General features: G+C 40.5%; 1 protein-coding gene across 4 annotated transcripts in view; it reads right to left on the bottom strand.

The window, feature by feature from the left end:
* osbpl10b (oxysterol binding protein-like 10b) overlaps positions 1-14,386 on the bottom strand; it is a 75,638-nt gene that overhangs the window by 48,528 nt on the left and 12,724 nt on the right. For all 4 annotated transcript variants that reach the window (XM_006635615.3, XM_015357001.2, XM_015357002.2 and 1 more), the window contains exons 2-3: positions 10,708-10,883; positions 7,625-7,701 (exon numbers count right to left, since the gene is read on the bottom strand). In XM_006635615.3, the coding sequence (XP_006635678.2) occupies positions 7,625-7,701; positions 10,708-10,883 (253 nt within the window). The remainder of the gene's footprint in view (positions 1-7,624; positions 7,702-10,707; positions 10,884-14,386) is intronic.

The following is a 14,386-nucleotide window of genomic DNA, read 5'->3' on the forward strand; positions in this document are numbered from 1 at the left end:
TCCATCCGGGAAGTGTGCAGACCGCTGGCTCAGAGCTTGGGAATACCGGGAGATGCCATCTATACACATACAAAACTAAAGCGTCTTTTTTCGCACCAGAAGCAGCTTCCCCGTTAGCTAACACGAATAATGCAGACGTATACATTTACTGCACCCCTTTGCTCGGACATCAACTTTTTTTAAAAACAACTAAAAACTACACACCTGATGAAGGCAATATAATATGGTTTGGGCAGGCATTTAATAAGTTTTTTGTTAGCATTTTCTAGCCTCTAGCTCCCAGCTGCAAAACACTTACTTAAAAGATTTTATAATCCTAGGACTGAACAAATTAGAGAAAACATGATTTAAAAAATACTCCATAAAAGGCTAATTGTGGTTAAATTTTGAAAGGCTTTTCCCCTGTTTTTTTTTGTATATCACTGTATAACTGGTGATTGGCACAAGAAAAATCAGCCTCTGTCTGAAAATCTAAAGCAGTCTTTATGCGGCAAATATTATAAATAGACCTAATGTAAAGTTTCATGTTGATTTGAGAATGGAACATATTCAACCTGCTTTAAAGCAATCTTCTGGGCACGATGACTAGATTAATTTAAGTCTTTTTCAGAGGACAATGTCCCAGGGAAATAATAAACTGATGTCGTTTTGTTGTTGTTAAGCCTGTGGTTTTTCTCTCACCTCTCAGTATAAATTAAGGTTCTCTTCCATCGCTGGTATTGTTAGTTAAGGAAGACAGCCCTGCGATTCTTATTCAGATAGCAGGATTTAATATGACACTGATATGACAGAATGAGTTTCTCTTGGCCTAACTTTCAGTGTGGGAGAGGTAACAGACCTTCCAGAACTCCTTCTAGACAAAAAAAATATGTGGTATAATTAGTTTATAAAAATCTGTTTAAAACTTTATTTTAAAAGTAAATAAATTTTACATTTTTTAGATAAATACATACCTAAATGTGATATGCAGAAGGCAGCTCAGTGATTGTTCATATAGACACAGTAAGAAGACAACAGTTTGACTGCTTTTAACTATACAAAATTATCTTGAAATGGTAGATAAATTCACTTCATAACACCTGAGGCTGACTGAGCAGAAAACTAAGTGCCGGATATTCAAATAATCAGGATGAAATAACAGCATGCACACTAATAAACAAAGAGATAAACATACAAAATGTAAGCTGCAGTTTCCATATTTTGTTATGTAAGACTCCATTCTGCTGTCTGCACACTGACTGACCCATATTTTGACAAACCTGTCTATTCAGAAGACAAGAATAACTTTCCTGCAATCAGCGCACGCAGTTTCTTACCAAATCATGCGACAACTAAAAATCTATTGCTTTTGAAAAAAAATATCAGCCTTTCCTGTTATACTGCAAATGAAAGTCCGGCCCCCCTCTGCGGACCTGTCGTTCTGTGCTGATCTACCATTATCTGACTCAAGAGGTCCCTGTCTAGCAATGTGACTGCGTAACAAGTCAGCCCAGAAGAGAAAAACGCTGAAAATTGGTCCTGTTTAATGTGAACTGTGTTCTTTTAAGTAAGAGCTAAAGGTGTACACTGTGTCTGCATACACTTATCTGTGTATGTTAATACTATTCAGCTAGAAAAAAACTCTATGGAGAAATTAATCCACTAGAAATCCGGTTCAGATAAACTCCCTTTGCAGCAGAACCACAATAAACTTCAGCCCACAGTGGTGAAAGACTGACTTTAGATCATCTTAACACTCGACACCAACCTGCTCTGCACTTTCTCAAAATGTCAGCAAACCGTCGACCACATCAAGTTGTTAACAGAGATGACCAATGATCTTTGTCTATTAAAAACAATACAAAATTAACATCACAAAAACAAAAAACTGATATCAGAAGTGTTTCAACTACAACATCCTGCTTGACCCTGGACGGTCATTTTCTCTCTATTAACGTTCTCCAGGTCATTTGGTAGAAAAGGAAAAACTTGAGGAACATGAAGTAACAATCACGATAATGTGAATTCCAGTTCAGAAAAGGGAATAGGCCTGCATGAACAACAACAATAAACAAGAACATGGAAGTGCTATTTACTTTAGGAGAAAAACAGCCGCTGCTGCTGAACTGCGTTGAAGGCCAGAGAACCTGGTGGCTCTGAAGCACAAAAGCCTATCTAAAACTGAAGTCTTGATGCTTCCTTTTGAGGTTAAGAGTTTCTTTTGTAGCGTGGAATGGAACCTTGCAGAAGCCAGGCTAGATCAGAGCAGGGAGAATTGGGACAAGCTATCACAGACCACAGCTGCAAGCTGTGCTGCCAGCTCCCTGTGCCGAAATCTAATTACACGCAATACCATCTTCAAATAATTCATGCTTTACATGAATTCACACACACACTGTACCACACGCACACAAAACTACTGTTTTGCTGCTAGAATCTAAAACCACTTAATGTATTGAGTTAGAAAGATAATGAACTGTTGTTCACTTTTGTAAGGAACATTATGGAGAAGATACTGTGGTGAAGCTTCGCCCATGACAGTCTTATGACAGGGAGCCATATAAAGTGTCACTTTAACAAAGCAAAGAAAAATGGATTTCGGGTATTTCAAGGAAAAAAAAAATACTGTTGAGAACCAAATGTGAAAACAATACTACAGCATTGGTTTTAGCAATAAAGCAATAAAGCTATTCACTATGCAGAAAAAAACACCTTTAAATAAGTAAAATTAGCTGGATGGGTGGAACTCAAAGTCTGAGCTTTGGTGGAGATACACACGATTTCCGTGGTGCATCGAGTGGAGATACTAATACACTGGAAGCTGCTTCTTCATTTTCACAGCCGGGACAAACAGCTCAAGAGCATGACCAGGAGTTATCACTTAATTAAGAGGGACACTTCAATTCAGGCTTTCTTGCATGAAGGTGAAATATGCACATTGTCTATCTGGATTACTATTTTTTTTCATTGGAAATTAATTTAAAATTAAGTGTAGTTACTTCTTTGCAGAGAAAAAAATTTCCTAACTGTATATTGTTACAAATGGTGGGGGGGTTATAAAAATGAAGAAAATCAGGAAATGACGGAGCGGATAAATCAATAAGGATAATAAACTATTAGAACCCCAAACTTGTAAGGATTTTGCCAAGAATATACCCAAGCAGTTGGTGTAGTCAGAGGCACATGAATTCTTTGTCCTCTACCACAGCTGTGGTGAGAAGAGCAATACTTCAGGCACACTCAGTTAAACAAACATTTATCAACTGTGACAATACACGCAGCACCAATACACAACACAAGTTTCCCTATGTATAGTAGAAATTCACAGACAAGGTGTCCCAGAGGCCTAACTTCCGAACCCCCCGGAAAAATCCCAGAATCTTACAAACCATTCAACTCTTGTTGCCTAAAAACACCAGAATGAAAGGGCACAAGCCAAGAGCCATTAGGCTGAAGAATGACAAATCCATGAAGCTGTGAGCAGCTTCAGAACTCCACAAAACTTTAACCAAATACTGATTCGCTGTGAAACATGACGCTCCCGTCTCGGTTTAGAAATAATACTCAAAAGTTGTGACTGAAAAAGTCGTCTCTTGGATTATCAAATGCCTTTGTGCCAGGAGCAAAGCCAGTAAAAACACTACAGTCGCTTCTCTGACAGTAAAGTCCTTGAGGAAATACACCAACATTATCTACACAGCAAAGCAACTTCTCAATAAGTGCGCCTTAAGAGTTGAAAGCCGGGAACAGTCAACACTCTTGGGTCCTTGAAGTCCCCATCGAAAGGCTGAGAAAACCTTATTTCTGGCTCTACCTCACAGCTACAGTACATGCTACAGTACATGCTCCAGGCGGACATACTGCTCTGATACCACTAACAACGTACCCTCCCAAAATCGGAAACCATTTTGACTTTTTTTTAACTTTACCTTTGAGTTTGCCAGGTCCAGCACTCGCTTTGCACTTTCAGCTCCTGTGTCATTTCGTTGACTTCTCTGGTTGTACATATACCACCTATGGTTAAACATTTCATACATGTACTGTATGGGCACGAGCATCTTCCCAGCTAATCAAATAACATAACAGTGTACTTGTTCTCTGTGGAATGCAGCATAACTGAAGGCACTTTCTAATTCTTCAAGATCAGTCAATTATTTTTACAATATTTCAAGATCTTGCAGATACTATAATATTACACAGGATTACTCCCATGGTACGCACACAGCCTTCACCAGCTGAGCATTCTTAGGAGACCCCCTTCAGGAATTCATTAAGCTGATTTTCTGACTCAATTAACACAGAGATTATTTAAGTCACCCAGCCCAAAATAATGCATTATCAAAGCGATGAAATTGCCCAAATGCCAGTCACTTTACACTCCAACAAAGTATACCGTCAGAATGTGGTGGCCTTATGCTGCATAGGAAACTATGGAAACGCAAACTGGAATCTCCGATGGTTTTATAAAAGTATGATTACCATCAACAGCTCTTTTCAGACTGACAGTCACGAGAGACAGAAGATCAGGGCAGAAGAAGTCCCTTTCCAACTTCCACCTTCACAGTCCCAGTTAACACACTCTCTACTCCCAAGTTAAGGAGTTCGGATGCAGACTGCCACAGTAGTTATTAAGGTTATCTTGAAAATAAAAGAGATTTCAAACACACCGAAGAACATTTTGTTTCTTCTTTGCGAGCTACGTCTCCCAAAAACACTTTCCTGCCATCATTCGGGTTAATGTCACAGAAGGAAGGCTGAATTTTTGCTGTCCTCCTATCCTTTTCCAAATGACAGTGAAACAAATTCCTCTTTACACAAACATTAACAGCACTCCTGGAGGTGATTCAGTGTGTCTGCCTGACTCACGCCCTGACAAAGAACTGGAAAAAACACAGGATAAGCTAACAGGAAAGCAGCATACAAAGAAAAATCCAACAGCAAATCAATTTACTGCCAAATGTCTGTGAAAAATCCAATTCTGCCTGTTCAGGAGATAAGCAATTTGGCACACGGCTCAAAACTCTTTGAGTAGAAGCAACTGCAATTTTGCCATTTCAAAATGACAGCCTTGTAACCTGAGGTGCAGCCCTCCACAGTGAAGATGAAATTGTGGGACTTCATAGGGGGAGAGCTTACCTAACTGAATGAAAACTAATCCAGCACCACAGAAGTGCAATAATAAAAAATGCTCCCACAGTCATTGTTGATAAACGATGGGGCAAAGAGAAAAATGTGTAACCAGAACTATACCCCTAACAGCTGATTAAAATAAAAGCTTTCTAATAGCAAGGGAGTCTAGTGCTCTAAAAACAGCTGCAGTGTGTGATCTAGAATGGTGCGTTTGGTCTGTCTTTCTCACCAACTGGGAGAAAGAGTCTAAATACAAAAGGAAAAAAAATATTTCTAAAATGATGTGATTTATCTCTAAGAAGTGTGGCACAGCTGGTAGAAAGGATAATGTAAAAAAAACCTCAGGAGTATCTTCTTTTTATATTGTAAAGATGATGTGCCGTCATGCCTCGGCATGTATCTGTACCACAGCAAGACAGGAAGGACGTCTTAAATTGAGAGGCTTCTGAAAAACTAGTGGGAAAGCATTTCTCCTTAATCTCATCTCCAATGCAAGTAAAAGACCATTCTAATTTATAAAATACTGATGCCTGGATTTCTTTGTAAAAAATAGCATTGAGCACGACAAGTGGAGATCCAAATTTCAGTGACACATTTAAGAGCTCTGAATGGAAACTGAAAAGTAAAATAGGTCACAGGCTCAGTGGTGGTTTTTAATACCCCAGAGAGAATCAATGGTTCACCTAATCATATCTGACCAGCTCACATGCTCAGTGCACTGAACTGTTCTTTCAGCTGGAATGGAAGCACACTCAGGACGAACTACAGGATCCTCAGTTTATAGAAGTCAAAACCTCACGGACAGAAAACTTGGTCAGTCTTCAGCTGATTTCTGAGAAGTCATTCCTATAACAAACAGTAAACGGCAAGGATGAGCTTCATAGGGTTATATAATCAAAGCTGTGCTCCATCTTATTAATAGACAGCTTTGTAATTTATTCCAAGTACACATTTAAAACAGGCCTGTCAGTCTGTCATATAGAAGCCATTATCTCCCTCTGTGCATTTCTTCTCCTGGCTACAGTTTTTTTTTTAATTAACTTTAAACAATCATTAGCACTGGATTTAAACTCAAAGGCTTTCCATGACATAACCAACCCTGAGTCATAAATCCATCTTGGTGAGGTCTGTTACTTAGATGTCTGTAGTTGTTCTGCTTCTAAATAAAGCAAACGCTTGCATGAAATGTCAATTACTTTGTCAAGATTAACCATCCATGTAAAGTTTCCAAACCTGGCTCTGGAGAACCAAGCACCTGCAGGTATGGATTCCGCTGTGCTTTTAATTACACAGTTTACCCCTTAATTACCTTATTTATTATAGCGTTAATTGGAATGTTTTGATTATTTCCAGCCCTCATACTCGTCGGACTTCCCGTTGTTGCATTTCCTAAGTAAAACAAAAACCTCAACCACTAAGCAGAAAAAAAACAACTGGTAAAATATTCCACTCAAACAATTTGTTTGTGCCATTAAGGCTTCAGTTGTGCAATTAAGATGAGCTGGAATGAAAAGCAGCAGGTAAAGAGTCCTACAGGACTGCAGTACTGGGAACCCCTGATTTAAGGCTTTTTATACCACTTTCACAGGGCCACTGGACTCTGGTTTAATATATTTCAGACAGGATGACTGCGATGACATTCCTGGTCTCATCAGAGCAGGCTAAAGACTAAAACCGTTTATCATTTTAAAAAGAAGAATTACTTCTCCATTGCCTTGTGTGACGGGATTATCGGCCTTGATTACAGGTCTCCCATCAATTTCACCGAGAATCTAAAGCTGCTTTAGAGCACACTTCCTCTTCACTGCTTGCCAAGGTTAGCCGTCAGATAATTGTGTCAATTTTTGACCATTCCAGAAAATCGTACAGATATGTTACCTTCTCATCATTAATTAACTTTCTGAACATTTCAGGATACAAAAAAATAAGTAACTGTTACCAAGTATCAATCTGACGTATTCACAGCTGCATTAACAAACCATGAAATTAACGTGCTGGACAAGCGTAACACTGTATTTAAAGCTATCCCTTTTACATTAAATAAACATCTCATGGCCTTATGCTCCCCTTAAATTAACATCTCCTTTAGCTCCGCGATTTGATGTTCTGTGAATATTTTTATATTCTTGCAATAATTTATTAAACGATTCAGAAGGATGCAAATAGAGACCAAGCAGATTAGCATGAGTGCATCAAGGATGAGATGGGGCTTAGAGCTAGGAGGGCCTCTTAGTAGCATGATATAAGATATAATATTCCCCCTTTCTTAAAAGAATGTAACAATTTCTGTTGTCGTTTTTTTCTTTAATGCAAAGAGACATCCTCGCTACTTCACCAGCATTTACACAATATCTGGCAGGTCTTGCCTCATTCCTCAAAGAAGCATGTTGTTCCTGAAGCGTCAGTCAAAACTTCTGGGATTAATCAGCCTGGCAGCTAAACGCTGCGCTCCCCTGGGCGTGTGAGGCTGTGTCATGTCAAGGTCGCCACGTGTTGACTGCAATACAGACTGTACCTTGGCACTGCTGTCGGAGAGCTTGGCACAGGCCTGCAGCTGGCTCATCCAGAACTGCTGCTCCTTGGCATCAGCAGCTACAGGAAGACGAGAGGAGAAATCTTCATTCAAGGAAATAAGGAGGAAGTTAATGCAGAGGATTCACTCGAGGAAATAAGTTAAATAAGTTAACGCAGAGGATCAATCAAGCGATCTTCACGAGTTCCGCCCAGGCGGCCCTCACCATGGCCGACCAGACAGCAGATCGCTGCCTTAGAAAGAGTATCAGCATCGGCCCGCGTCCTTCCGGGGTGAAGCACACCGAGAGGTGTTCCAGATGGACATTAGTCAAGACCACGGGAATTCTGCGACGAACTTATTAGAGTAGCGAGCCACAGACAAACACAAAAAGGTCTGTTATCAAAAGAAAAACAGTGGGAAAACTGTGACTCAAAGTTTACTCAATCTTGCCAATGTTGCTCCTGCATTTGATCAGTTTATTTTCATTTGGCACCTGTTGATATTTCCCCGAGCAGTCGAAGTGTTATTGTCAGAACATTTGTTTTCACACTTTCCTTGGCAGTCTTGTCAGAACGGCAGTGCTTCATTGCATTCGAATATGGATCTACGACACTAACACTTTGGTCACTATTAATCCTCCGAAATATTACACCTTCAGGGCAGTCTTCACGAGACCTACATGCATTCAGTCAGGAAATTGTCAAGATGAGAAATAAAACAAGCATGGGACAGGCATAAAGTCATGTGTAAAAACCTTAGGACAGACAGATTTGACATCTTGGAATATAAGATATCTGGAAAATGAAATGTCCACAATAAACAAATGAGCACTGATAATTAAGAATGGTGGTCCCTTTCTGAACCTTAAAAGTCGTCAGAACCATTACACGACTGTAAATAGGAGGTGCTGTACAAAACTGTTTCATTTAAACTTTTCAATGAAAAAATTAACTTGCAAACGTTCCTGCGGTTTGACCAATTGTCTTTCACCAAGGTCATGTGACAATGGGGACTGACCTGCCACCCTCAGTCACATGACCTTGGTGAAAGACAATTGGTCAGGTGACATTTATAAACCAGGAACAGCTGCAACTTTTTGAAGAACAACATCTTCGCAATGATGGTCCCTGTAAATTATAAAAGTCTAGCACTCCTGCAACAACCTGAAGCACTAATGAATGTTCAGACTTAAAGCTGGGTTTCTCTGCCAACAGCAAACAGTGCCATACAAATGAGTGACTGGAACCACTAAGTCTGAAGAAACGTAAAGGTCATAAAATGTCTTCCCAGGTGATTTCACATCCTGGGGTCTTTCAAAAATGAATACACCATTTCTGGTTGTGCTTATAAGGTGCTACTCTGGCTATTACATGTTAAATGGGCTCTATTTGCAGAGCTCAGATTCTGCAATGGCAGCTTTTTAAATCAGAAAACTACGGAAGGGGCATGGACAATTTTTCAACCAGACGCCTCAGCCTGAGCCTCTTTAAATGACCCATAATCACTGTTGTCACTCACCACAGGCCTCCTGGAATTGCTATGGGTACATCTAGATCTATTTTAAATGAATGTTTCATTTGATGCTTTTCTATTAGGAACTCCTCATCTAAAATGCTTATACAGTAGCCTTTCATACTCATCCGAACTATACCAGCTGTACCTTTGACTATTTCAAACTGCTTTGCAGGGTTTTTAAAAAAAAAGAGAAATAACCCATCCAGATGACTTATGCAAATGTAATAAAAATGAAAACATACTGAGCACGGCTCAGGATTATGGATTATCCTGTTAATTAGAACTGCTTTTCTTTAATGGGGGACAGCATGATAATTTAATTGATTAGATTATCAGACTAATAAAGCTGGACAAATCTTCTACACATCATTTATATTGTATGAGTGTGATGAACACAACAGCCCCAGTTCTGCAAATCTAGACCTCCTGTGAGGCACAGTAAATGATGTTTAAAACCTCACTCAGTCTTCCTGAAATAACAGGTCAATATTTAGTACATGCTCACCCTATATGGCATTTATCTTTTAGCAAGATGGTCAAGTTTTGATAAAAAACATTCACTTTAAAAAATGTGTATACATCACTTCTGACAAAAAAAATGGACATCATTTCTGCCCTGGGAAGAAAGCCTGCAGTGACATCAGAGAGAGAGGGATCTCTCACCCACATCCCTAGGAGACCACAGGCATCTGGCCGGGTTCAGGAGCAGGTGATGCTCTGGCAGTCCAGACGGCCCGGGTCAGATTTAGCCTACCCAGGCCGGAGGGCTCAACACCACATGGGCGGAGACCCTCCGAGAGTCCCTCCTCGGTGAAGCAACACAGCCCAGTCTCGGACCAGCAGCAGCTGGGCCAAAGGGAACATCTGTTTGTTCAGTGCACCTGTCCACTTCCACTGTGCTATAATTCCTCTCCAGTGTCAACACAACTCACTGGAGGCGGTGTTAACGGTATATACTTTATAACTTTATATAGCTCTTTATATACGAGAGTGATACCATTCAGCCCATCAGATTTCGTCAGATGGGTTCACATATTAGTGCACTTCTCAATTTGAATTATTTCCCATATTCCACACTTAGCTTCTTCCATTTCATAGTCAGCTGTGATCAGCTTCGGCTTCAATCACTCAGCTCTAACCCAGAGGGAATGATCCCAGATAATACAAAGGTCAATATCCAATTCCCATTCCGACTCCAGAGGTAAATCAATGTGGACCTTCTTCTTACTGTAAGCAAATGCATCTGACAGCTATTGGCAGGGGCGAGTAATTAGGAGAGCCCTTCTGACCTACAACACACCCGCCTGAAGGCGTTAGGAAGTTTGGTTACGGGTGGAAGCAGCTGTCTTCGCAAAGGGTAATGTGGATTGTCATAGATGAAATAACACTGCATCACAGTGCACTCCTGCCCTTCAAAGACACCGCAAAATACACTGCTATACCTGGGCACCTGAGTCTAGATCTAAAACACAACTAGGCTTTCTGAAATTCCCTGTTTGAACACACACAGACAGACAGAAGGACAGCGGAGGATGAAGAGGCGGAAACGCATGCTCTTGCTGCTGTACCTCTGAGCTTATAGAGCTCGCCGTTTGCGGAGTAAACAACGAACATGTGGGGAGCCTCATCGCTCTGGGACACCGAGGCCCCGGCCAGAGGCAGCGCTCCCCGCGGCTTCTGGGTCTTGCTGGGCTCGCCGACAAAGTACTGCAGAACCCGGGCCTCCGGGTCCAGCACGAAGTACCTGCAGGGGAACAGAACAGAGAGAGGCAAGAGCTGGCGCTGAGAAGCGCAACGCGGCCGTGGACACACGGGAACCACAGAGAACCGGCTTGGCTGTTGGGTACACGGGCATCAGAACCTACACTCTGCTTGGGCTTCACAGCCGCGTACATCGCCTTGATGCTGTGGCTTGAGCACAGGAACAGAGCCCTTCCTGCAGAAACCTCCAGGCGTACAACACAAGCTGCTCTGGAACGATGAGCAAGTGTGATGGAAGTCAAGCAATGGAGAGGGGTCTATACAGAATATGGCATGGCGATGCAACCCAGGATCAGTGAAGATTGGCATCTAGGCATCAGAAATATAAGACGCACGTACCCAATGCGGGCAACGATTGAAGGAAAAGGGGACGTGTTGAGTGGATTTCTTGATACCACATTACATGCGATAAGAACAAACAATACTGTGCAGTGTCCCCACGTTGGGGATACACATCACAGCTTTGCTCTCTAAATTTAAAAAAAAGTGATACAGTATACTGCAGATGTGGAATAGAGATTTAGAGAAATGTGCCTTATTTTGTTCCAGGACTTAAGGACATGGGATAAGTAAATAGACTGAAGAAACGTAATTATTTAAATACAATGAATCATCATTAATCTCTTCTTTCTAAGTAAATAATGGATAAGAGAGGAGTTGACTGGAGTTTTCTGATGGAAATAAATGAGGTTAGTAAGAAGGCAAAAGAAATTTAATTAAAAGAAGTTTCTGCACTGGTGCCTTGTCCGTTCGCACTGAGAATGAGGAATACATGGAAAAAATTGTCATGCTTTGGATGGCTGAAACGTTTACTGTTTTTTTATAACAATTCAGCCTGATGCAGTCACCAGAGAACACAAACAGATACCAACAGGAAGTGCATTTAAAACAGAGATCAGGTCACTTCCTGACACAGAGTTACAGGAAAAGGAATTTCATCTTTCAAAAACTGTCCGAGATCCTCATATTAATTAGCTACTATAATACAAATTAATTAGATGGGCCAGATGGCCTCCCTCTCTCCTACATTTCTACTTTATCATTTAGAAAATCATGTGGAATGACTTAAAGACACATACTTTTAAAAACGTTTTCTTGAGGCTTGTACATTTTCTTGCACATTCTGTAGCTTCACAGTTGTTTTATTTGTACTATGTTCAAGTCCATGAATTAAACAAAGTGCTCAATAGCCCTTGAAGCAGTGAGCAAATACTGCAGCATTATTATACATGAAAAATGGGTAAGCTTTGGACATACTGTTCCTTCTGCGCTGGAAATAATCACTCACACCAATAAAGTCTCACATTTCTAATACCTACTCATTATATTGGCATATTTGTGATTGAGCCTCTGACACCAGTTTAGTGACATCTGGTGTTCCACACGGCTCAGTTCTGGGTCCTGTTCTGCATCTACGTTACCACTTGGCCAGAACATCCATCGGGAGTTAACTTCCATTGTTACACTGATGACATGTAGATTAGGTGAAGATTAAGGCAGATGCAGGTCTAGATGTCACTACTCTTGAAGGGGGGTCTGTCGTATTTTAAATCCCGCACAAAAATGTTTCTGCACTTCAATAGTGGCAACACGGAGGAGACGCTTCTAGGACTTCCACACAAACTGCACAACCATACAGTCATTGAGGACTTGGCGATGAGGTTTTCACCAAGGAGCAAAATCTTGGTGCTCTTCTCCACCCAAGTTTGTAATTTCATATTCACGTCATTACAAGGTTGTCTTCCAGTGCCTGCTTAATTTTGACCATTTATGACCTAATTTGTCCCAACAAGGTGCCGAGAAACTAGTCTTCAATCTACCTAGATTCCACTAGATATATCTTCTAGGCACAATAAAAGACCCCTCAAAAGGCCAGATCCAAGACCTACATGAACATTATTCTTGCTCTAACCTCCCTACAGTGGTTTGTAGTGTCATGTAAGATCGACTTCAGAATTCACCTGAGAATTACGATCCTTCTTATTAAACCATCTCGACTTCTTTGCTCTTCTGGCTTGTTGTGTGTCTGCCTGGCAACACAAGATGGTGGCTTTCTACTTCCTGCCCTCTACTGTCTTTAAAAACTATTTTAAAACATTTCTTCAGGCTAGCTTCCTGTGAATCAGGATGAGCTGTTTTTTCTGTATCACCATGCGTTTTCAGCATGTTCGTCACACTTACAGCACAGACCACGGATTTGTTCCCTGCTCTGGAAAGTGCTTTGAGACATCTTGACTTGAAAGTTGCTACACAAAATGACTATACTCAGAATGGTTGGCACATGGTTCTCAACAGAACTACCCACATTCCATAGGTGTTCAGTTACAAATAAATGGGAATTATAACAGGCAAAAAATAGTACTTCCATATTAGAAACTACTGCCACAAACGTGTTTATTTGTATTCTTGTTCAGTTTGCTTTTCATTAATGGCAATCCATTAGTTGGAATACAATGCATATTCTCACTGCATTTACATTAAGCATTTACAAGACTATCCATTGCCAGAGACAAAAAATAAGACTTAATGCATGTCTGTGGGGACACAGTTCATTACATACTGAATATGACAATACATAATGTGACTAAAGCCTATGATCATACTGCTAAGACAAACATGATCAGGTCTCTGCCTCATGCAGTAGAACTCCCTACTTTAAGAATGACAGCACTGGAGATAAGTGGGTCAGCACACTGAGGAATACTGCCTTGTTTGATGCAACAGGCAGTCACTTTCACTGCACTGCACTGATGCAGGATGTGCTCTCTGTAGACAGCTTACAAACATTCTATAATTAGGACTCAGGCTACATCCCTGACCCTTTTTCAGTTAGACATTTTTCTACAGTTTAAACAATAAGGCCTTCATTAAGTGCGTAAACTGAATTATTTGTGGCTAACGTGTTTTGCCGTTACTTTTTTTACTGTTGCGTTTTCATCTGCACATGTACTTAATCATGACAAGTGCTTTCGATGCATAAATCCTATAACGTCTCTCCTCACATCAGCACTGAGATCTGTTCGGCAAAGCAGTTTACGGGGCACTGCTCAAGGTGCTTGGCCTCGACTGAAAAAAGAATCCTCTCACGTTTCTGCACATTAAAGATAAATTACAGAAAGTAAAGTGGACACCTGCAGACAAAGCAATTTATTAAACTAAATTATGTGTTTCATGTACAGCAGGCACATTCCAGTCTCTATTAAGAGTCTTTTAAAGTAGAAGATCTCAATTTTTTTATGTAGAAGGCAAAGTCCTTTTCATTTCTAAGGAAGTTTGCTACAAATTAAAGCATCGAACCTTCACTCTAAACATTTTTAAAGTGACCTGTCTTACAGCGTCTTACAAATCAAAATTCCAAGAGCAAGCAAAGAGCCTGACTGTTTTGAAAAACCATCTGCACTATAATATTTCTGATATAGACGAAAAAGACTGTCTTTAAGTTCATACATACTGTAATCTATCACTGGAGCTAACCCTGATCTTGGA

The sequence above is a fragment of the Lepisosteus oculatus genome, chromosome 10 (genome assembly GCF_040954835.1).
Source record: "Lepisosteus oculatus isolate fLepOcu1 chromosome 10, fLepOcu1.hap2, whole genome shotgun sequence".
Lineage (NCBI taxonomy): Eukaryota > Metazoa > Chordata > Actinopteri > Semionotiformes > Lepisosteidae > Lepisosteus > Lepisosteus oculatus.